General features: G+C 39.0%; 1 protein-coding gene across 2 annotated transcripts in view; it reads right to left on the minus strand.

The window, feature by feature from the left end:
* Positions 1 to 1,101: 1,101 nt before the first annotated feature.
* Positions 1,102 to 24,684, minus strand: part of kcnn3 (potassium intermediate/small conductance calcium-activated channel, subfamily N, member 3) — a 65,106-nt gene continuing 41,523 nt past the window's right edge. For both annotated transcript variants that reach the window (XM_079895641.1, XM_079895642.1), the window contains 5 exons: positions 23,579 to 23,720; positions 11,778 to 11,888; positions 6,536 to 6,663; positions 4,837 to 4,906; positions 1,102 to 2,473 (listed from right to left, as the gene is read on the minus strand). In XM_079895641.1, the coding sequence (XP_079751767.1) occupies positions 2,129 to 2,473; positions 4,837 to 4,906; positions 6,536 to 6,663; positions 11,778 to 11,888; positions 23,579 to 23,720 (796 nt within the window). In that variant the 3' untranslated portion in view covers positions 1,102 to 2,128. The remainder of the gene's footprint in view (positions 2,474 to 4,836; positions 4,907 to 6,535; positions 6,664 to 11,777; positions 11,889 to 23,578; positions 23,721 to 24,684) is intronic.

A 24,684-nucleotide genomic window follows, 5' to 3' on the forward strand; every position in this document is an offset into this window, starting at 1 on the left:
AGAATCACCCAAACTGCTCTCTCCATCATAGGCATGATGAAATTGCAGCTCTCAAAACCAACTACAACACACAACTGAATACTGCTGGTGGCTAAACAATTATTTTGACGTCAAATTCAAAGCAGGACACGAGCAGGAACCGCAAACTAGTTAATCTCATTTGTAAGAGCTACATTTAGGGTTATGCTAGGCGATGGTAAACGGCACTGACTTCGTTAAATGACGCTTGTCGATGTTGATTTTTGAAATAAAGTAGGCTCTTGACTGTAAATCATCGTGTTTTGTTTTTACATGACCCTCAGAACTATTAGTAGCCGTAACCTGTCTGCGCTGTTTTCAAAGTAGGCTATGGGTTTTTTCTAAGGAAAAAAAATGATAGAGTTATGAGGTTTATAAAACCGAGAAGGGGGTCAATTATTTTACAGGGTTTTTTATAATAATTTAATCGTCCGTGAATGTAGGCTAAATGTAAAAAAAAAAAAAAAAAAACATTCTCGTGGCAACGCATAGGAAGCCTATATAGCCTACAATTAAGAAACAGTGGATGGCGGATTTATAGCCAAGAGAAATCTGAGTTTCAAACCGCGCGCGGGTCACACAAATAACGTCTTTACATAAATAAATAAGCAAACAATAACAAAAATACTTTTTCATTGGTGATACGCTATATAGATTTATAATAAATCCATAATAAAGGTCATAAGCTACTTTATCGACACAGGTGTTACCGTCCGAAATCGCGACTAAGCGAACGAGCAGATCGCAACCGCGCATTTAAGATAATGACTAAAACTTTTGAAACCCTTTTGAATATAGGCTATACAAACTTGTATGGAGTACAAACTCCACAAAATTTTTAGGCTATAGCCTACTAAGATCCTTCGGCTACAATTAGTAAGATAAAATATAGGCCTATAAAAAAATAAAAAAAATAATAAAAACCTACAACAAGAACGTTTAATGCTGCACGGAAACAAAGACACATTTGGTATTGTCAGTTGTAGCGGTCATTAACGTTAAAACATTAATGTGTATGTGCCTTTAATGGCTGCTCGATATGCCGCTGACAGTCACACAATGATACTCACACACAGACACAGTCAAGTATAGATATATACTTTATTAATTCTCTCTGGTAAAATAAAATTACAAAATAATTTCAACCTCAAACGGCACCTCCCTTATCTATAATTAATATTAATAAAATCGTTATTTATACAGCAATCATAATTTCCATGATGAATGAGAAGAATGCTATTGTGTAATTATAATAAATATGAGCTAAAACTGCGTTAGTAATTATTAATAGTAAAAAACCGAGCGATACAAAGCTAAGTTTCAGTAATGGCATACTGTACAATATTCCAAGCGGATGTAATTCAGTATTCCGGCCACAGGATGTCACTATTAGTCAGTTTTCGAAATGGTCTCTCCATTGAAATGGGGTTAGAAGTCTCTTATTCCAACACCATTATAATAGAAGCAATTCCACTAAGAAAATGACTATAATCACTCATTCTACAGTTATTTCCGTGTGAGCAGCTGTTCCACCTTGATGGGGTGATTTTTATAATGTATCGACTGGCTTCAGAGTCGCTCTTTGAAATAATGCTTTGCTCAAATGGCTGTTAGTCTCTTGCAGACTGTAAAAAGTGCTGTCCAGCTATCTATGATGATTCGCCATCATAACATTCTCGGGCGCTGATTATTTATACTCTCTCTAATCCCAACCACCCTGATCCCTTGTTTTTGCAACACACACCTCAGTCCATTCAGTCAACTATAGACAAAGCACTTTGGTAGCAAAGACGGAATTAAGTGTGTGTATGAGTGTCCATGCATGTCAACATGTCTGAGTCAGTCTCTTCTAAAATGTATACATTCATGGTAACAGTAAAGGACGTCCTTCTTTTGGACTACATGAAATATGGCAGTTTCGTCATAGGGTTTTTGTGCAAATGTTAGCATCTCCTCCATTGTGATATATTCTGTGGCGTTAAGCTGCGTAATGCTCGTAGTTACAGTGCATCGTATGAGTATGCGTGTATATGGTTATGTCATCACTTCTCTTCATTACGACTAATCATCCATCTCTCCACCCTGGAGGGAACTTCCCGCACCAGTGCTCTCAGCAACTGGAGCTGCTGGTGTTGGGACTGTCCTCGGTGGGCTGAGCCGGGACGGAACCAGAGCCGGAGCCGGAGCCGGAGGGGGGGTTGGCTAGAGGCAGGCTGGCAGCGGTGGGTGAGAGCACAGAGGGCACAGTGGGGCTCAGGACCTTGGCATCACGCTCACGCAACAGTTGAATGAGTGCGGCATGCTGGGAGCTGAGCGTGGCCGACAAATGAGCGGGCAGAGCGTTAAAGCCGGCCGTCAGCTGCTCCACCCGCTGCTCCAGACTTAACATCTGCCTCTCCAGATCCTCACTGCGGTCATTCAGCTCAGACATCAGTTCATACATGACGCTCTGCATCTATGTGGAGAGAGAATGACAGTGTAGTTAGACAAAAATACTGTGGTAAAGTAAAGGGAGGGATAGCCTACAGGACAGTCAAAGGAAGGGAAAAAGAGTACAAACACTAAACGAGACCATGAGAAACATTAAATAGAAAGAGTAGATATAAAGTCAACATGGTGTTGACCATACATTTTACTTCTTAATGTAATACATTTCTGGTTGGATGGGACCCACAAATGAAAATTCTGTCATCATTTACTCACCCTCAAGTTGTTCCAAGCCTGTTTGTATTTCTTTCTTCTGCTGAACACAAAAGAAGATATTTTGAAGAATATGGGTAACCAAACAGTTGATTGACTTCATTGATTGACCATTGACTTCCATAGTATGGAAAAAAAATATATTATGGAAGTCAATGGGGTCAATCAACTGTTTGGTTACCTTCATTTATCAAAATATCTTCTTTTGTGTTAAGCAGAAGAAATTCATACAGGTTTGGAACAACTTGAGGGTGAGTAAATAGTGACAGTATTTATTTTTCAGTGAACCATTCTTTTAAGGCCCGTTGTTCACACCAATAACGATAACTATAAATTGTATGAGAACAGGAAAGTTCACACCACAACTAACGATAACAACACAAAAGAACGATATCATTGGAGACACTTCCAGAATTATTTTTTTCCAGCTAATGAACAAATAAAAACATTGACAGCCAATCAGTATCCATCTGACTTTAAAGAGCTTGAGCATTTAAAGAGGTAGACAACCTAAATAGAATGTTATCGTGTGTTGGTGTAGTGATCTTTATAGTTATCATTCTTGGTGTAAACTGGCTTTTATCCATCAGAAACTGATTGGATTGTGAACAGTGGGCGTTATATACCGGCATGGAGTTTGCTAAAACAAGTAGCTATCTGGTTATTGGATAGCATTATTCAATAGTGACATCAATGGAAAAGGAAAACAGAGGAAGAGCAATTTATTATATTTTGCTGAAAGATTATGATGACAAACAATTATTTGTAAATAGGGTCCATTTTGATTTCATCTGTATTATCTTGGTTTCTTTGGCTAGACAGCAATACAATTAAATGGAGACTTCAGCTTCTCCAATTTTTCTTGAGAAAAAAAGACTTCAGTAATCCCAAAAGTTTCTCCTTTCGAGTTTCTCGATGAGATCTTAAACTGTGGACAAAATCTGCAATCAAATATTTTTTCTAGGACTAAATCATCAGAACTATGAAATTCATGTTCATTTTATAGCTCTAAAGTCATAATGTGTCTCAACAATTGTTTCATTTGCGTCCCATGTTCTGTTTATTCTCTGGAATTTTAAAGACAAAGTTGATACTTGAATAAAATGTAACAGATCTCCAACAGGTCTCCCAAGCTTTGCGAGGGCACTATCTGAGCTTAAAATACTTTAATAGGAAAAACAGAACAAGTAGAATTCAGATAAAAACTTCTTAATCACTATTTTTGGATTGTATTTAGAGCAAAGCAATTTGTTAAAATCCTTAAAACCTAAATACATTACATAGTTACTTCAGAAGCAAAATATTAAGACTTGTTTTTAGAGAACACATCTTGAATAAAGTTTATTTTTCTTGCTATATTATATATATATTTTTTCTTTCTGTCTTTAGGCATGGGTCTTGTCAAATTTAGTGAGGAATAAAACTTACCAGACAGGCTCACTGAAAACAATTGTTAATATCTTATGCATTTAAATACCCATACACGACATGTACACAGTACAACATCTTCAAATTTCTAATTTTAAACAGAGAAAATGGTGCACAGTGCAGGAACACACAACACACTATCTTTCACACACAAAAAAAAGCAAAAAAATACATAAAAACAGTTACATTCAGAAAAATAATGCCCAAACAGGCACACACCGCCATCACGAAAAATATCTTGAATTGCACACATTTTATGTCACTCTTCAGCTTCCTGTCTCTCTCCCCTCCCACCCTCTCCCTCTCCCTCTCCCTCTCCCTGTCTCCTCGCTCCCACTGTCATCCCTGCTTTAACACTTGTTCAGGTTGCTAGGAGACACAAAGCCACAGAAACAAACGGGTCATCATGGAAACAGTTGAATGCTGAGATATATTTGGGAAAGCAAAGGTATGTGTGTGTCACCGGGCATTATGTGTTCCCGTCGACGTACTTGCAGCCTTGGGAATTATAAAGTGTTTGCGTGTATGTAGGTATGATAAAATTGCAGGAAAGGGAACACAATGTCATCGAAAGTGTGTGTGGGTGTCTACTGTTTCCTAACAGATGTAACGTGCATATGCGTGGGTTCTGATGTGCGACCATGTCTGTGATTTGTGTTGATTATGTGTGTGCATGGACAGTAGTCTTACCTTTGATAAGTCCACCAGAGTATTGGCTTGATCACTGAGTTTTCTCTGCTCCATTTTAACACTTCGTAATCTACAAAACAGGGACAAACACACACACAGCCCATTAGACCCCCTCCTAATCTCACTAGCACCAATGGCCCTCAGTTGTAAACCTCAACTAGCTAATTAACTTAATCAGCTTGTTTTCTTTATTTGTTTGTTGTTGATGAGAATCCCCCCAAGATGAATACGCAATTACGGCGTAAATCATAAAAGCTTCAGACTTAAAAGGATTCCATAAGTGTAGGATTTCTTTAAAAGAAAGGCTTCGGTTTGAAAGGAGCTCTTAAAATTGGCGGCCAGGGCTGCAACAAAACAGTGACAGGAGGATTAGAGCTCTTAAAATGATGAGTATGTGTGTGGTGGGCACCCACACAGAGACAGAGAATAGCATTAGCCCTAGCGAGCTAACAGTCAAAGAAGCTGATACAGCATTCAGTTTGGCCAAACGAGTAAGAAACGTGGTCCTTTCAGAAGCATTACGACGATCTGAAAAGTCAGAGGGTCATGTTGGTTTTCAACCAAATTGGACTGGCTTATGAATTTGAATTAGGTGACGTAACATTTGCTCAGTAGTTATAACTAATTTGCTAAAATGCAAGAGTGCTCTAGCCATATTAGCATTAGCACTTGTGTTTTCTTCCAGTCAACTGCCAAAACAACCGAGGCTTCTGATTGGTCTTAAAGGGATAGTTAACCCATAAATGAAACAGTCATACAAGTTTGGGACGACATTACGATGAGTAATTGATGGCAGAAATGTCATTTATGGGTGAACTATCCCTTTTAAGCCGTTGTTTTAATCAATTTATTTGCAGCACTAAAAATGCAATAACCATGTTTCAAACAGTGGAGTGCAAAGTTTCTATACACCAATAGATAATAATGTTCTGTTTATTATAAGTCTGCACTGCAGTTTTAATGTCTGCCTCTTTAAATACTCAAGCACTTTAAAGCCAGATTCTGATTGGCTGTCAGTATTTTTATCATTCATCAGCTGAAAAAAAAAAAAAAACTTTCTGAAAGTAATTCCAACAATATCGGTGTCTTTCTTGGTTATAGTTATGGCTGTTTACTTCACTGTTCTCATCGAATAAGAACGATTATTAAGACTGCTTTGTCTTAATTATCTGTGTTCGTGTGAATGGCCCTTTACAATGTTTGTTATATGGATGGTCGGTGAGATCATTGATAAGGCCAGAAAATACTAAAATGTCAATAAATTAGTATTTGGATGATACAAAATATTGAATTACAATAGAAAGCTTAAGTTTCATGTTTCTACACCGGTTTCTAAACAGGTCTCTGAAGAGATGAATGGTACAGAAAACCATCACTACACTTGTACACAGATTTTTAAAAAAGCATGAAAATTTATAAATTAGCTCTTACAGCTAACCATTATCAGAAAAAGCTGCCATTCGTCCATGGGCAGGTCAGACATGCTAACTGCCACAATCACACGTTATCACACAACTGGCCACTTAGCCCAAATGTGAAGCACTCCAAATGCTTTTGTGCGGTTTTAGCGTACATCGCTAAAGCTCACTAAGTACTTTTGTTGTTTATCGGTCCATCAGCGTGTGTTTAAAGTAACAAGTGCATAGATGAGGGCTTAAGTGAAATTGTGGTGTCTGTGAAGGGAGGCTGTTTTTCTCACTGGTGAATGGCTTGAAGGAACTTCCTCTGATGCTTGCGTACACGGGAGTGGTCAATTTTCTTCATCAGCTTGGTGTGCTTGTATATCAGCCAAGTCTCTCGTAGAACATTTGCTGCTGCGTTCTTTATCTGAGGGAACATGTCGCCATAACAACAATATTAGCAACAGGAAAAGCACCTCAGCAGAGAATATTGACAAGTATAAGCTCTGCTTTGCCAATACATGCACACAATCCCAAACATCTGCCAAATTAAAGGTCTTTTTGGGAGATATTCCAGGGTGACTTGACAACAGACATTGTAGCCCATAATTCTGTCATCTGGTCAGTTAACTATTATGGCTGCAGACCAGTGATGTCCAATAAGAGAGAGTCGTCTCTAAAGCCGTATATTTATATCTTTGTGGTAAGGTTTTGAAGGACAATAGTAGTGAAGTAAAGTCACCTTTTAAATATCCCCAAAAAACAACAGACCGGAAGTCATCCATTTCCAAGTAGTACGGCAGCTGCGTGGAGTTGCGATCATCTGCGTATATGGAATTTTTGGATCTGATTTGAGCTTTGAATGTGTTAAAAATATTTTAAACGGTAAGATCATATGTGACCACCCGACTGGATGTGATGTATTCTGATCAAAACAATGAGTGTAAGGTGAGAGTTACCTTACCATTTTTTCAGTCAGGACCACTTTTATCAAATGTATATTTTAAGTGATAATGCATTCAGTTAGAGTTGGCGGTTCTGCTCTGGGCAAATTCCATGCCCAAATGCAGCAAGACAAACCTCCCTTTGCATAATTGAAATTCACAAAAATTTAACACAACTTCATGACTTCATAATTCATGAGTAAGGATTATTACAATGTAACTTTACTGGTATTACTGAAGACAATCACAGCATTTATTTGCACACTCGGCCTGCATATTTTAGCAATTGATCCACTATACACCTATTTAAAGACAGTGCAGCGCTATGTTAGCACATTTAGCACCTGATTAAACAGGATTGCGGGTGGTTAGCAGATAAGATGCAAGTTTTTGCACTGAAAGAGGTATAACAGAATATCTTGAGCTTCAAATATTTTAATGTTTTAAACTCTCGACTCTTGAAGACCTCCTTGTGCATCGAAAGATTCATTTGTGAGGTCTTGAAGCCACAAATACTCTTTTAATCTCACATATGGCACCAGAAAAGGGAGAGCAAATAAAGGACAAAATTGAATAAGAAAATCTGCTGAAGAAAAATGAATGAGGAGACTTCAAAGGGGCGCCACTTCGGTGGAAAGAACAATTACATCCTCTTTGGGCAACGGAGGGATGAGAGAACCTTCCCGTTTTTAATAAGCTCCAGATTTGACAGTATTCCTCCACACATAGGGCAGCACCAGGCTCTTTTTTTTAGCACTGCACAGCTCTGATTAATTAACAGTGGTCAGTGTATTTAATAATACAAGAGTAGGAGCTCTGCTCCAACTTCAATGCAGGTCTCATTTATGAAAAGAGCCAAAGACAAGGCAAGTTAGGGAACGAGAGAGGGAAAACGATGATACCAGATCAAATTTAGGCAGGGATGCTCATAGCTGTCTACAAGTGGAGTTTTCTGGAATCTGGAATCCAAATGACAATTAAGCAGTATTACAGTGATTATAAATACTGCTATTACACATAAAATAATATAGTTCATAACAGCCCCTGTATATCTCCTAAATATACAAACTAGATCATAAAATGCCCTCATTCTTACAGTATTGCCATATAGCATTTTTTCACATGGTAGTCACTACTAGGCACTGTACAATCAAACAAAGACAAGATAGAACAAGAGACAGAGGGAGAGGGAGACCGTCAGAGAGGTTGAAGCAGTTGAAAGTGGACGTCAGAGAGGGGGAGGCAAAGGGCAGGTAACTGTAATGAAGTCTGGGCCATCATTGTTTAATAAAGCAATAAGCCCCTTGAAGCCGTGATTTACAGTGAATTTAGAACAGCTAAGGGGCGTTGTTAGGCACGACGCGGAGCGGAGCAGAGCTAACCTCCTTAGCTGTTCTAAATTCACCGTAAAACACGGCTTGAAGGGGCTTATTTCTTTTATAAAACGGTTACTCCATAAAAATATTAATTTTAATATTTATTTTATTCATAAAATAAACACCAGAAACAAAAAATATAATGTTACAACACATTTATTCCTCCATCAAGCAATATAGTTCCAAAGAGGTTGCCAAGCAACACATGCAGCAACAAACAATCACAAACGGCAGTTGCGCAGTAATACTAATGTAATGCGGTCACAGGTGTATGTTTGTTGAGTAATTTTCAACGGCTTTGAACTCGGCTCAACCAATCAGAATCAAGGACCGGAACTATCCGTTTTATAATATGTGGTAAACTGAAGCCTTACCATTATAACAGCTGCCAGACTAGCTCACCTCAAGCTACAACTTTCAATTCAATCTGAACATTTCTCCAAATACAAAAGATAAGCACTATACGGGCTTCGGCACCAGGTAGTTATAGGAACTACTGGGTGCTCCCAGGTCACTGTGATTTTGCCAAGACATGTTCCTGGATCAACATATTTTGTTGATCCTGGAACAACATTCCTATCCGAAAATTTTGTCCTAACCATATCCCTACCCCTAAACCTAACCTTACCCCTAAAAAGTTGTCCCTAAAATCAGAGGGAAATTATAGGTGAATAAACACTGATGTAGAAACATCTAACCCTGGTTGTAAGCCTAAACTTGAAATTACTGTAAACATACTTCAAATCCAATTGGTTGATTAGAATGTTGTTCCAAGATCAACAAAGATGTTGATCCAGGAGTGTTGCACTTGGTGAAATCATGTTCACCAGTGGTTCCCCAAGAACTAAATTTTCCCCTGACATAAACCGACCAACAGCAACGTCATTTAAGCACAGCATTCAACAGCACAACAACTGAGGATGGAGGACGGCGTGATCGGAGCTGTGTTTTTGTTGTGTGTCGTCTTATTGTTGTTTTCCATGCCCGTGGAGGTTTTGTTGTGTGCCGTGGGGTTCGTGATAACAGGTGGAAATTATGAGATAGAAAGAGCAAAAAGGAGGGCTAAGAGATGAAATCTCCCACAACAACTTGCGGTGCTACATATCATCAAGGCTGAGAAAAGAACAGCGCTGCAGACAAAGGTGACAGGCAGGGGCGGTGCTAGGGCTGGGCTAAGGGGGCTTAAGCCCCGAATGTTTTGTTACATTGTCTTTCTCATAGAGCAAAACAATTAATCAGAAAAACAAATGTGAATAAGACTACAGCTGCCACGATTACCTAATCCTGAACAGAACATATTACAGTTTTATTTATATTTTTCCCTTTGCATTAGAAGGTACTTACGACGTGCTTTTGCAGCGTTGAGCATTGTAACCAATCACAGACATGTCTGTTGAACACATCGGCCAATCAGAGGCGTTTAAATGAGTCGCTGTGCTGAAGATGTGTTTTGCGCGAGCTCACCGAGTTCACGTTCGCAAACCTGTCATAATTATTGGCAATAAACTTAAGATGCAAATAAGAATTATAATAAATAATTCTTGATGCTGCTCTGATGCACTACATTACGCAACGCTCAGTTTGTTGTTAGGAAGACTAAAAGTTCAGCGGTCTAGCTCATCAATGTCAAAGTGAACAGATGCCTGGTAATATGTAAGTAGATAAAAATTTAATATTTGACTGTTTTACAATAGAAATGTTCAACTACCAACAGTATCCGGTAACGCAAATTACTCAACTTTATTTATTTATTTATTAAAGCCTTTTTGAATTGAAAATATGCTATAATTTCCTTGATTCATTTAGAGAGAATGCATGCCTAATTAAAAATTAAAATATTATTTGCAAATAGTTACAATTATTTCACTAATACAATAAGCCTTTCTTTTTCTTTATTCCCTTAAATCGCTTTTATAATTAATTAATTCCTTTAAATAAAAATACCCAATTTTATTTTTGGCTGAAGCCCCGAATATCCAATGACCTTAGAATCGCCCCTGGTGACAGGTAGATGCTGTTAAAGGGTTAGTTAGATTACTATAGATGTGAACAAAGAACCTTTATTTTTAAGAGTGTATGGATGATTTTAAACTTGTATCTTGCATTATTTGAATGTCTTAAAAATAAATGTTTCAGAAGGTTTTTTTTTTTTTTTTTTGCAGAGATGTTATAGAAGATCCATTTTGGGTTCCTGAAAGAACCCTTCATTGAACATTTCTTAAAAGAACCTTTTTTTCTTAGTGTGAAGACAATTTCCACTATAAACTCTTTTATGCAATGCAAAGGCTCCACGGATGTTAAAGGATCATCATGTGACTAGATACCAATAAAGAGCATTTGTTTTAAGAGTTTACTGAGTAAACAGGTAGTTAAAAATTATCATTCTGTTGTGTTCATCACACAGTAACCTTTAAAAACAATAATTGCATGAAAGAAAACATTTACAACCCTCATGAATGCACATTAATTATTGAAGACTGGCTGTTACAAGTGTAATCAGTTTAGAAGAGTTTATTTACCACTAATGAAAAATTGTGAAAATGGTACTGACGTGATTAGAAAACTGGAATACTTTAGAAAGATCACATTAGCATTTCTATTCAAGGATGGTTTTTGATAAACAATTCTACCCTGTCCATCTTCACTGCACTGTCAGTTTCACCTGATGGGAAGATGGAGGAACAACCTGCACCCTTCCAACCAGTTGAAGGTAAACCTTTTGTTACTGTGTCTCCACGGCAACATGTTTGTGAGGTCAAAGTGGCGAGAACATTTTTCTGCTTTTTGTAGAGGTTTGTAACCATAGTAGCGACAAATTCAATGCATGAGGATGATTGGCGCGGTGACTCTACAGCATTTATCAATCTCTCTTTCTCTTGTCCCCCAACAAACAGTTAAGCTGAGGCAATTGAGTAAGCTTGAGGTAATCCACTTTTAAAAAAGAGGCTCGTACTCCCTTCACTTGAGGAAGGCATTTACTTTAGCTGCTCATCTGAAGAAGCACATCTGTATGTTGCAGTTATTGATCACCAGCCTTCTAGTCACTGATGTCAGCCATGATGTTGATACATATTTGATACAGGGAGCTATTTTTGAGTCTTTCAAGTGCATGAAAAATTGAAAAGGACCTAAGTAGAAAGAAAACTGGTACATGTATGGTTCTCTGAATATAAAGCTGTGCCTACATGTCCATTTATTGAAGCGTGTGTGAGTGTGTTTACCCGTTTGGTGAGCTGTGTGTCCATCATAAAGTTGTGCACATGCTTCTCCGCCTTTGTCAGCTCAAGCTTCCTGGCTACCACGGCAACAACCAATGCAGTGCAACCTGCTCCCTGTGAGAGACAAGAGATGAGGTCAAGGTGTAAAAACACACAGAAGCATAAAATACTTCATACTTGTATCATTAGCAGAGATCACATGGAGAAACAGGGAAACATGACTGATAATAAATGATGATTGATAATAAAAGGAGATCCATGGACGGGCCAGGGAAACATTAACTCCAGTTCATGAGAGCATTAGAAAAAAAGAGAAAAAAAGCAAAGAGGGTGGATGTGAAGTGTTTAGCATAAAAAATACATAATTTGCTAATATTTCAAGCAAAATCAAAAGAAAAGAGATGAAAATGCTTTAGGAAAATGAAAACAATTTTAGCATTATTAGGATTTTTGTAGTGTTACATTCGGTGGCGTCATGCACCTATTTCTTTAAAGGGGAACCAGTGGCAGTTCTGTTTGCTTGGTGCCCTAGAGGAGACCAGGCATGACCAAAGGGAAAAAAAAACTGTTTCTAGTGGTACAGTTTTTTTATTCAGTGTGAAAGTTGACCACTTTCAAATCTTGACACACACAGATTTCCATGTTGTATGGGGACTTTCCGTAGATGTGATGATTTGTATACTGTACAAACTGTACAGGTGCTGGTCATATAATTAGAATATCATCAAAAAGTTGATTTATTTCAGTAATTCTGTTAAAAAAGTGAAACTTGTATATTATATAGACTCATTACATGCAAAGTGAGATATCTCAAGCCTTTATTTGTTATAATTTTGATGATTATGGCTTACAGCTTGTGAAAACCACAAAATCAAAATCTCAGAAAATTAGAATATTACATGAAATCACAGTAATTACACAGTAATCCCATGGTCATTGAACCAAGTTTTGGTTATTTTGGCAGTGTGGGCAGGTGCAAATCCTGCTGGAAAATGAAGGAAGCATGAAGTGCTCTGAAAATGTCCTGGTAGACGGCTGCATTGACTCTGGATTTAATAAAGCACAGTGGACCAAAGTCCTCTTTTCTGATGAGAGCAAATTTTGCATCTCATTTGGAAACCAAGGTCCCAGAGTCTGGAGGAAGAATGGAGGCACACAATCCAAGATGCTTGAAGTCCAGTGTGAAGTTTCCACAGTCTGTGTTGGTTTGGGGAGCCATGTCATCGGCTGGTGTTGGTCCACTGTGCTGTCCACTCAACGCAGCCGTCTACCAGGACATTTCCAGAGCACTTCATGCTTCCTTCAGCAGACAAGCTTTATGGAGATGCTTCCTTCATTTTCCAGCAGGATTTGCACCTGCCCACACTGCCAAAATAACCAAAACCTGGTTCAATGACCATGGGATTACTGTGTAATTACTGTGTGATTTCATGTAATATTCTAATTTTCTGAGATTTTGTGGGTTTCATAAGCTGTAAGCCATAATCATCAAAATTATAACAAATAAAGGCTTGAAATATCTCACTTTGCATGTAATGAGTCTATATAATATACAAGTTTCACTTTTTGAATGGAATAACTTAAATAAATCAACTTTTTGATGATATTCTAATTATATGACCAGCACCTGTATATTCTAGGGGCCCTACCCCTCACAGAAAACTTTCTGCATTTTACATTTTCAAAACATAAGCTGTTTTCCTCATGGGGACAGAAAAAAAGTCCCCATAAGGTCAACATTTACTGGTATTACTATCCTTGTGGGGGCATTTGGTCCCCATAACATAACACCAGGTACACACACACACACACACACACACACATTGTGAATAAATATATACCGACTTCGGTACCAAGTCGGTATGGAAATTAAAAAAAATGTGATGATACATTCCCTCTAACAGTTTGACAACATATTTGTCTAAGATAGGCCATTGTCTTCACGTGCTCAACATATATGTCTGTGATTGGCTACAGTGATCAACGCTTCAAAAACATGTCTTCACCGAGAGCTTACACAGATACACATGTGAGCGTTTGAAAGCAGGCGTCTATCAGCGGATCCCTGATATATCCACTGATAGACGGATCCGCTGATAGACGCCTGCTTTCAAACGCTCCCGTGTGTATCTGTGTGACGCTCGGTGAAGACCATAGACTGTAAAAAAAATTATGGACGTAGTGTCCGTGACGTCACCCGTAGGTTTATGAAGAGTATTTTTGAAACACAAAGTCGGTGGAGCCGGCCGTCGCCATCTTGGCAGCACGTCACCGCACGTCACTCTCGGATAACTGAAAATGGGCAAAGAGGCGGGATTAGCGGAGGTGATGTGACGGTTAACAGACAGCAGACAAACGGCTAGTAGTGACAACAGCGGCAATCCACCTGTCACTCAAGTGGCCACGCCCTTAATTATGCACAACTTTAAGGCTTAATATAATTTAAACGGATGAGTTATACAAAAATTCACCCCCCTCACAGTTGTCATGAAGGGCAAAATTAGCTATATAGACCAAAAGCACTTTTTGTACCAGGCTGTAAACATTTTTTTTTTTCTGCTGTAAATTTTGGCATATTAACATGGGAGGTCTATAGGATTGATTCTCTATTGTAGCCTGTCTCTAGTGGCCAGTCGATGAATTGCAGTTTGAGTCACTTCCGTGTTGGATTCAAGAGAGAGACCGGAAGGTTGCCGCATGGTGAAGACGAACATGTTTTTGAAGCATTGACCATTTTAGCCAATCACAGACATATTATGTGACCCTGGATCACAAAACCAGTCACAAATAGCACGGGTATATTTGTGGCAATAGCCAACAATACATTGTATGGGTCAAAATTATCGATTTTTCTTTTATGACAAAAATCATTAGGATATTAAGTAAAGATCATGTTCCATGAAGATATTTTGTAAATTTCCTACCGTAAATATATAAAACAAAATATTGTCCTATCCTAACAAACCATACATCAATGGAAAGCTTATTTATTGATGATGTATAAATCTCAGGAGTCAGGACCCATGTGACTGGTTTTGTGGTCCAGGGTCACATATGTTGAGCGTGTGAACACAATGGCCAACCAGATGTGTTTAAGAATCCGTTCAATAGTGCTCAAAATGCTAGAGGGAAATGCTGGTATAGTCACATTTTTAAAATTTCACAAAATGTAAAGGGCCCTATTTTAACGATCTAAGCGCATGGTCTAAAGCACCCGGCGAAAGTTCACTTAGGGCGTGTCCGAATTCACTTGTCCATCCCTATTCTCATAATGAGTAATGGGTGTGTTTTGAGATTTACGTGCGTTAAACCAATCAGAGTCTCATCTCCCATTCCCTTTAAAGGCCATTTGCAATGCGCCATGGCAGATTCGCTATTTACATGACGGAATTTGATAGTGGAAAGACCGAACGCGTCACCAGAGCGCAAATAGAACTGCTCGTGCGCGAGGTAAAAGTGCGCAAGCAGACCATATACAGGACAAGCCGGATTCCACCATATCTTTATGTGCACAATAATAATCTTTTACATTGTAATCCTTTTATTTTAAATATGTGCGTCCCTGTGTGTTTAATAAGCAGAATGTACGCGCGTTGTGGACCCGCCTATAGGCGCACATTACTAACGCGCTCATTAAATAGCAAAAAAAAATTGCGCCATTGACTTTAAACCAGGTTTCAGTTGGTCACAGTCTATTTCTGTTGCCTCAAAATAGCAAAGCGCCAACGATGCGCCAGAACACAGCTCGTTTTCAGACCAGCACGCCCATGGGCGCACAAATGGGCGCAAATGCATTTGCTATTTAAATAAAGTGGCGCAGGATGTGAAAATGATAACTGCGTCGGACTGAAACTAGCAAAAAACACTTGCGTCGCGCTTGGAGCTGCATTGCGCCGGGTGTAAGATGACAATCAATGTATTTTCAATTTATGGAAAAGAGTAGCTTTGACGATTTAATTATGTTAATTTCATTAACGAAAACTATGATGAAAAATGTTTGTCGACTACCTTTTTTTTTTCCACGACTAAAGGTGCGGTCACATTACACTTTTTAGTCCACTGACTTGCATTCAAACACATGCAAATGTGAGTGACAGGAAACGCAAGCTCATGCGAAGAAGTTTCGGATTTTGCTGCGTTTCAAACATAAGACTGTAAAAAAAGATGGACAGCGTGTCTCTGCTTCCTTCAACTATAGAAAAATGAAGCCAAAATGTCCCAGTAATGGTCGTTTATGTCATTCGGAGCTTGAGCCTGCGCAGTAGTGATCCTGAGGTGGGGCCACGGTACCAATGTCCCGCCCACACTCCCACTCTCACAGACTCAATCGTAAGCACAGCTGTCAATCATGACTTTACACCCCCTTTTTTGGCATCAAATAACTAACTAAAACCAAACTTACTGGAAAAATGAACACTTGAACATACGTCTGCGTGATAAGAACTACCTAAAAATGACAGAAACCATCTTTGGGAAAAAATTATTTGAAATGTAATTGGATTTTTTAATTTGGCTCGTGTCCCATTCAATTACATGGAGAGGGTGGAGTTTAAGACCTGTACTGAAGCCAGCCACCATGGGGAGATCAAAATGCTCTGGCTTCACTTTTCAGGACTTGTGCGGCACACTTGGTTCCAAAGTTCGTGATTGGTGAAATCGGATCTGCAAAGTCGTAATAAATTGACTGTTTGCGATTGTGATTTTTTTTGCTGTTGAAAAACATTAATGGAATTTGGAATTAGGAATTTCCCTGCTTTAATCTTTGAGGGAAGTTTCTTGTTTTACCAGCTTTTGTAATGTAGATAGTGTGTTAATTTATATGATAAATAGCCACTAATAAATCAGGAAACTAGATGAGGTCAAATAAACCATGCGTATGAGTTGACATTCTCTTGATTTGTGCTTATAGGTGAAAGTGCAATAATTCTGATGAAATATAAAAATAATTTTCTAAAATGACGACAATCGTTATGATTATAATTTTGAGCAAAATAATCATGACGAAAATGTGACTAAGTTTTCATTGACTAAAACTAGACTAAAATGGCCAGACATTTAGCTGACTAAAACTTGACTAAACAAAAACAGGACAAGGCTGGCTACATATGATAAAAACTAAAAAGTACATTTGACACAGGACTGAGACTAAGACTAAATTAAAAAATAGTTGACAAATTAGCACTATGTGTTAATAATGACTCCTTTTGAGATACTGTTCAAAAGTTTGGGTTTGAAATCGGGGGTAAGATTCTGTAATATTTTTTAAAAAAAAGAAGTCCCTTATGCTCACCCAGGCTGTATTGATTTGATCCACAAAAAAAAGGATTTTTAAAATAACTGTTTTCTATTGTAATATATTATATTGATAATTTATTCCTGTGATGGCAAAGCTGATTTTTAGCATCATTACTCCAGTCTTCAGTGTCACATGATCCTTCAGAAGTCATTCTAATATACTGATTTGATGATCAAGAAACATTTAATATTATTATTATTATCAATGTTGAGAACAGATGTGCTGCTTAATATTTTTGTGGAAGATAATATTTTTTTCAGGATTCTGTGATGAATAGAAAAGAACATCTCAAGGTTAAGACTGTAACCCTAGTTCCCTGAGTAGGGAACGAGGCGATGCATCGATGACGCTTTGGGAACGCCCCCAGCGTGATTGCGTCTATGTCAACTAGTCCAATGGAAAGAATGAACGTCACGGGCGGGTGACGTCATGACCAGGAAGAGATAAAAGCGCATCCTGTGCAACTGGCATTAGCTTCGAAATTGCCGAAGCAAGTCGATCACAGGGATGTAGGATGTAGAGACCCTGGGGCAGAATCCAGGTCCAGGTTGTAAAACCTCATGAATGTGAGCGGTGAGGACTGACCCGCCGCATCGCAAACGTCTTGGAGAGAAACCCCAGATAATAGGGCTTTAGAGGCCGCCATACTCCTAGTGGAATGAGCTCTGGGCACGGGCATGGCTGGTCAGAGGACTCATAAGCAAGAGAAATAGCCTCAACTATCCACTTGCTAACTGTCTGCTTAGAAGCTGGAAGACCTATTTTGGGTGATCCAAAGCAGACAAATAACTGATCGGATTTTCTCCACGAAGAAGTCAGATGAACATAAGTGTCCAGTGCTCGCAGTGGACACAAAAGGTTCAGCTTTTCCTGGTCCGAAGAGGTAAATGGAGGAGGACAGAAAGCCTGCAACACAATAGGCCTCGGAATATTGGTAGGAATATTGGAGGAATATTGGAGGAACATATCCCTGTTTAGGGTATAAGAAAGCCTTAACCATCACAGGTGCAAACTCAAGGCAGGTGGGAGATACCGAAAGGGCCTGAAGGTCTCCGACTCTTTTGAGGGACGAAATAGCTAGCAGAAAGATGGTCTTGAATGTAAGATACTTTTCTGAAACCGAATCTAAGGGCTCAAAGGGAGCCCCAGACAGGGCTTCTAACTATTGAAAGGTCCCAAGCCGGCACCCTAGTGCGAATTGCAGGCCTCAGCCTCAAGGTGCCACGAAGGAAACGAGTGATCAGGGGGTCTCGACCCAAAGATGTATTACCCACTGGGGCCTGGAAAGCCACAATGGCCGCCACGTATAACTTCAGTGTGGAAGGACATAAACCTGATACAAAGCGATCTTGTAGAAACTCAAGTACTGTATTAACTGAACAGTTAACCAGATCCCATTGACGCTGGTGACACCAAGAAGTGAAAACTATCCAATTTAGTGCATAAAGTTTCCTCATAGCAGGAGCTCTGGAGCTTAAAATGGTCTCAACAACCTCGGTTGAGAGACCACTCTCTATAAGTTGGGACCCCTCAGAGGCCAAACCCATAGTTTCCAAATCTCTGGCCGGGGGTGAAATATTGTGCCCCCTGCCTGAGACAGAAGGTCTCTCCTGATCAGGATCTCCAATGGAGGCCCGTCTAGGAGATGAATTAGGTCCACAAACCAAATTCGACTCGGCCAGAGTAGTGCTACAAGCAGAAGACTTATCCCGTCCTGACGAACTCTCTCCAAAACTCCTGGGAGCAGAGCAACAGGGGGAAATGCGTACAGACGTAGCCTCGGCCACATCTGTACCAAAGCATCCAGCCCCAGGGGGGCTGGGTGAGTAAGGGAGAACCAAAGTGGACAGTGCGTCGTGTGCTGAGATGCAAACAGATCCACTTCTACACGGTTTCCGTAAAATTCCCAAATTTGCTCCACCGCCTCGGGGTGGAGTCTCCAGTCCCCTGGCCTCAGCCCCTGTCTTGACAGGGTGTCTGCTCCTATATTCTGGTTCCCTGGAATATACACTGCCCTCAGAGAGAGTATTTTCCCTAGGGACCATAGGAAAATCTGGTGCGCCAGTTTGCATAGTGGACGCGAACGGAGACCCCCCTGACGATTTATATAAGAGACCACCGATGTATTGTCCTTCAGGGACAATGCTGAACCGGGAGACAGATAGCTCGCAAGCATCTGTTCTGCCCGGGGCAGCGACCCATAGCCATACTCTTTCAACCCCCTTATTTGAGAATATACATGAACTTGGGCGCTGAAAAGATGGGATGAGTATGGCTTATTCAACGATCTAGACAGCTCGCTGTGAAGATCGGGAAAAAATGGAAGGCCTCGTGGTGGAGGTGAAATATTGGATGATAAGAAGCCTCTTTTCTCGGCTGGCCATTCAATATGTAATTTATCCACAGCACGAGTAATCACCTCCACCAGCTCCTCATAAGCGGGGTAAAGAGATGGCGAATCCTCTTCCCCCTTATTTGTGTCACTGCCAATTCTTAATACATCTACCTCCTCAGAACTAGAGCACTGAAGCATTAGGCTCTCTTCCCGGGCGGGAGAATCCGCAGAGCAGGCTCCCGATCCAGGAGAGAGAGCACTGGATCCCCCAGGTAAGGGAGGAGATAAGGTCCTCGGACCCGTCTCCAACCCCGCTGAGAGATCCATTTGCGATCCCCAGGAATGCTTTCTCCGTGCTGCCTCAGCAGCAGCGGGTCCAGCAACCTAAGGTTCGCGAGCCTCGCCACTTTCCTCGAAAAGTGACAGGCGGGAACGGAATTGTTTCGCCATAGTGAATGTGTGTAACGTGACAGACAACAGTAAATAAGACAGACAGTATTTCGACACAGATCACTTGCTGAGGCAACAGAAGCTAATGCCGGTTGCACCGGATGCACTTTTATCTCTTCCTGGTCATGACGTCACCCGCCCGTGACGTTCATTCTTTGGACTAGTTGACATAGATGCTTCAGATGCAATCACGCTGGGGGCGTTCCCAAAGCGTCATCGACGCATCGCGAGTTCCCTCGAAAGGGAATAGATTTTATTTGAAATAAAATTTGTTTTGTAACATTAGAAATTCCACTTTAATTGCTTTTTTAGCTAAGTAAATGTATTTGTAAAAAAAAAAAAAAAAAAAAAAAAAAAAAATTCTTCCTGACCCCAAACTTTTGAATAAACCATAATGTGGTTCTCTCATTCATGATATGCAAACAAAATTAAATTTGTAAGTATTCACATTGTTGTACTGCCTTTTCCCAATTTATTCTGATAAAAAAGCAGTATGATAATGAGTATGATTGTCATTACTGTATAAAAGTAATGTAAATTTAATCAGAGTAACCAAATATAATTTCATATAATTTACATTTAAAAAATGTTTTGATACTGGGAAGAAATATGACCCTGACCTGAGATTCTTGAGATTCATCCATGTACTGAAATAGACTAGGAAACATTAACAGTGTAGACATCACTGGAGAGACTATGATGATACAAAAAACAAAAAACAATCACACACACAAAGGTTTACTCCCATTTACACATCACAAACATGTAAACTGAAGATTTCAATGACTACACCGAAGCAGTAGAGGTACACAGAGGAAAAAAGACTAAGGCAGGTTGTGGGAAAATGAGGAAATAAACCCATTTAGAGGTAAAGAGGTGGAGTGAGGTAGACAGGGAGAGAGAAAAACAATTTCGGATCAAGAAAAGAGGAACACAATAGTTTAACGCAGAAAGAAAAGATTTCTGGGGGAAAAAGCTGTAATGTAAAGTAACGAGAAGAGGAGGGGAAGAGTTAATGAGGTCGGAGAACTACTAATAAGATATGAAATGGAATTAAAAAGTGACTAATGAAAGTGTGTGTGCTTCCTATGACTGTGTATAGGGCATATACTGTATGTGTATAGTGTATGTGTGTGTGGAGACACTAATGGAATGTTTTTAAACCCACTTGCAAGACATACGGAAGAGAAACGTACAACCCCAAAATACTCTAGAGCAAGACATAAAAATAAAACGAAAAAGCCCATTTTCAAGAAGCACTTTTGTTGCCCATATTCACCACTTAATAAAACATGATGACCATCCACGGAAAAAAAAAAACCCTAGGACATTGTCAAAATGTGTATGTGTGTTTCCATATAGCAGCTTGTATAAAACTATTCCCAGACCAAAAAACATAAAAAAAAAATCTCTTAAAGTGACAAAAGAGTGTCAGAATGATCAATTTTTCTGCAAACATACTCCATTGCAGTTTATATTTCGCCTCTTTCCAGATCTGACAGTTATTGATATCATGAGAAAATAAGAAAAAACACCTGCCCTCAGACCAAAATATATCCCCCGGTTTCACAGACAAGGCTTAAGTCTAGTCCCAGACTAAAAGGCATGTTTGAACTGTTTTAACTGAAACCAATTTGCTCTGATATATCTTAAAATATGTCAGTACAATTGTTTTGTCTCAAGATGCACACCAGTAATGTTTTTTTCTAAAACATGTTCATAAAAGCTACTTAAATGTCCTAATTGAACTAAGGCCTAATCCTGGCTTAATCTAAGCCATGTCTGTGAAACCAGACCATTGTGTTAGAGCTCCGGTTTAAAACGCAGAATATTCAGTTATGATGCGAGAGAAAGGCTAATACTCAACTATAACAATTTATCCTTAAGCTCGTGTTTGATTGAGATAACAGGTTTTTCAAGACACTATGACCATAATGTCCTCGATTCCACATCTACATTTGCAGACAGGATAGACAGGTGCTTGTTGCATCCCCAAATCCTTGAGCTGCACCGAGCGACTGGCAAACTAAAGCCCTGCCCAAACACTCCCGTTTCCGCAGGGCAGTGGTACAGTCTAACAGAGTTGGCCTTCTATGTTGTCATAGCAACAAGTGCCATAATTCTGCCTATAGAAAGTCATTACAACCACTATCAATAGTAAAATAAATCACATCCAACACTCTTTCTATAGAGAATTCCTATTCTGTAGCATCTCATCTCTTCAGCAGCTCATATTTTTTTAAAAGCCCCTGCAAGGAACACAAACGGTTTGAAACATTAGACTGTGGGAATATATCAGTATTATCTGGGTCAATTTATTTATTTATTTTCTTTGGCCAGATCTAATAAATATTCAAAACATAATGCAGTTCACACATACAATGACTTGAATACACCTGTTCTATGATAAGCAGGTTTTTAATTAAAATTCATTTTGGGGAGCATTGAGCCAAAAATGTCAAGATGATACAACTGTCCTGATATCATAATGAAGAAACGACAGAAAAAATCATTATTAAGCAACATATCAAATCAAAAGTCATGTGGTGCAACCAATATGCAGATTTTTTTTTAATATAACAGGAAATTATATCATAGAGGACCCTGCAAACCCACATGACTGAATGAGTAAAATATCAGATAATTTGACAAACTTTCAGTTCAGTTTTTAAAATTAAATGTCATGTGGTGCAACTCCCCGAAAACTGATATTATTGATTGATATTTATAATTTAATAATGATCTCTTTTTTAAAAAAAACTCATAGTGCAACAAAAATAGCTTTTAACTATTGAATTGATAATTACATCACCATGACATTTTTTTAACAACTTAGTGTTTTAAACTAGAGTTTTAAAAGACGGTTCCTTTTCTTTATCATGGACAGACTTATTTGTCATTGACACATGCTATGCTATTGTATTGTATATTGTGTGTGTGTGTGTGTGTGTGTGTGTGCACGCAATTGAGTGAGAGTGAGAGAGAGAGAGAGAGAGAGAGAGAGAGAGAGAGAGAGAGAGAGAGAGAGAGAGAGAGAGAGAGAGAGAGAGAGAGAGAGAGAGAGAGAGAGAGAGAGAGAGAGAGAGAGAGAGAGAGAGAGAGAGAATATCTAAAAAAAAATCCCAAAACTAAAAGAAAAAGAACTGTCATGTCAAGTTAACCATGCTTCTCCTCTGTAGTCTCTGGTAGGATATTTAGAGACACAGAAACTGACAGCATGTGAACAGGAAGAACAAATACTCCAAACAGAACAACAGAGAGTAGAATGAAACGAGAGAAAGTGACCTTTACTAACAGATATTTACATCTGCAAACTCAATATCAAAATAAACACACTGCTAAACCATTGCTCTACACCACCTGTCAAGCATTCCTCAAGCACAGAGACATAAAGGCTCGGGATTATACCAAGAAGTACCTGGGGTTTACATTAAGCTATCGCCATCATAACATTATCAGGAAGAACAATGGCAGTCCTAAAACAGCCTAAAAGCTGAACAAATGTGCCGTCCCAGAATACACAAGAGGATTCAATCGTCCTAAAAACACTGGATGTTTGTGAGATGGTGCGTCCTGGTGTTTGCTAACAGACATGGCTGATGTGCATGTTTGGATTTCTAGAAATAAGATAACGAGAAGGAAAACATATCTTTAGACTGTCCCCTGCCACTGTGGGTGTGAAATCTCTGTGCTATTTGTGTGTGTGTGTGTGTGTGTTTGTACCATAATTCCTGTGAGCAAACACACTCCCTTGCCACAGTAGGTGTGAGGCACCATGTCTCCATATCCAATGGAGAGGAAGGTGATGGAGATGAGCCACATGGCACCCAAAAAATTACTGGTCACATCCTGAGCATCATGGTACCTGAGAGAGAAATAAAGAAGCAGCGGTTCAGTCAGGAAAGATTTGATTTTTGAAAGCTACTTTGAACAAGGTTCTGGCTGTGGAATGTATGCAATAACTGGATGTGAAATAGGCACAAATATCACATCAAAGTTTTCACATCAAATTATTTCATCCGTTTCCATCCCTTAATCTGATCTGCAAAGCACTTTGAAGGAAATTCTAGAAAGTCTAAGTGTTTGCCCAGAGGCCTGTCGAGAAACTATGAGAAGGTTCTTAAATGTTTGTTATACCTTTGACGCAGCAAAAAAAAAAAAAAAAAAAAATCCTCCCTGAGAACATCTCAATAATTGCAAACCAATACAAAACCAAAACCAAACTAAAATAAAAAAAATAAACAAAACTTAATAAAATAAAACTTAATAAAATAAAAACAACAAAATAAAAAAGAAAACACGTTTGTAGCCCATCTCTCAGTCCTACTCGTATCTACGCGTTAGGTCAAGGTAACAACATTAAAGGTGCAGTATGTAATAGTGACAGTTAGTGGTTGAAATGGGTACTGCAGTCCAAATTCAAAATATTGGAGAGTTGTTTCCAATGCCCCCTCCTCCTCAACACTCACGTGGGTTGCCAGATTAAAGGCCCATTCACACCAAGAACGATAACTATAAAGATAACTATATTAGTGTCCACACCAGTGGAAAATATCGTTCTGTTTATTCAAAATGCAAGCTTGTATGCCGCTTTAAATGCTCAAGCTCATTACAGCAGGATGGATTCTGATTGGCTGTCAATGTTTTTATTGTTCATCAGCTGGAAAAAAATCATTCTGAAAGTGATTCCAACGATATAGTTTCTCTGTGCTGTTATCGTTATAGATGTGATGTGAATTTTGCTATTCTTTAATATTGAAAACGATTTTTAGAATTATATCTTTATCGTTATCTTTATAGAAATCGTCTTTGGTGTGAACGGACCTTTA

Source organism: Squalius cephalus, assembly GCF_949319135.1.
Source record: "Squalius cephalus genome assembly, chromosome: 15".
Taxonomy (NCBI): domain Eukaryota; kingdom Metazoa; phylum Chordata; class Actinopteri; order Cypriniformes; family Leuciscidae; genus Squalius; species Squalius cephalus.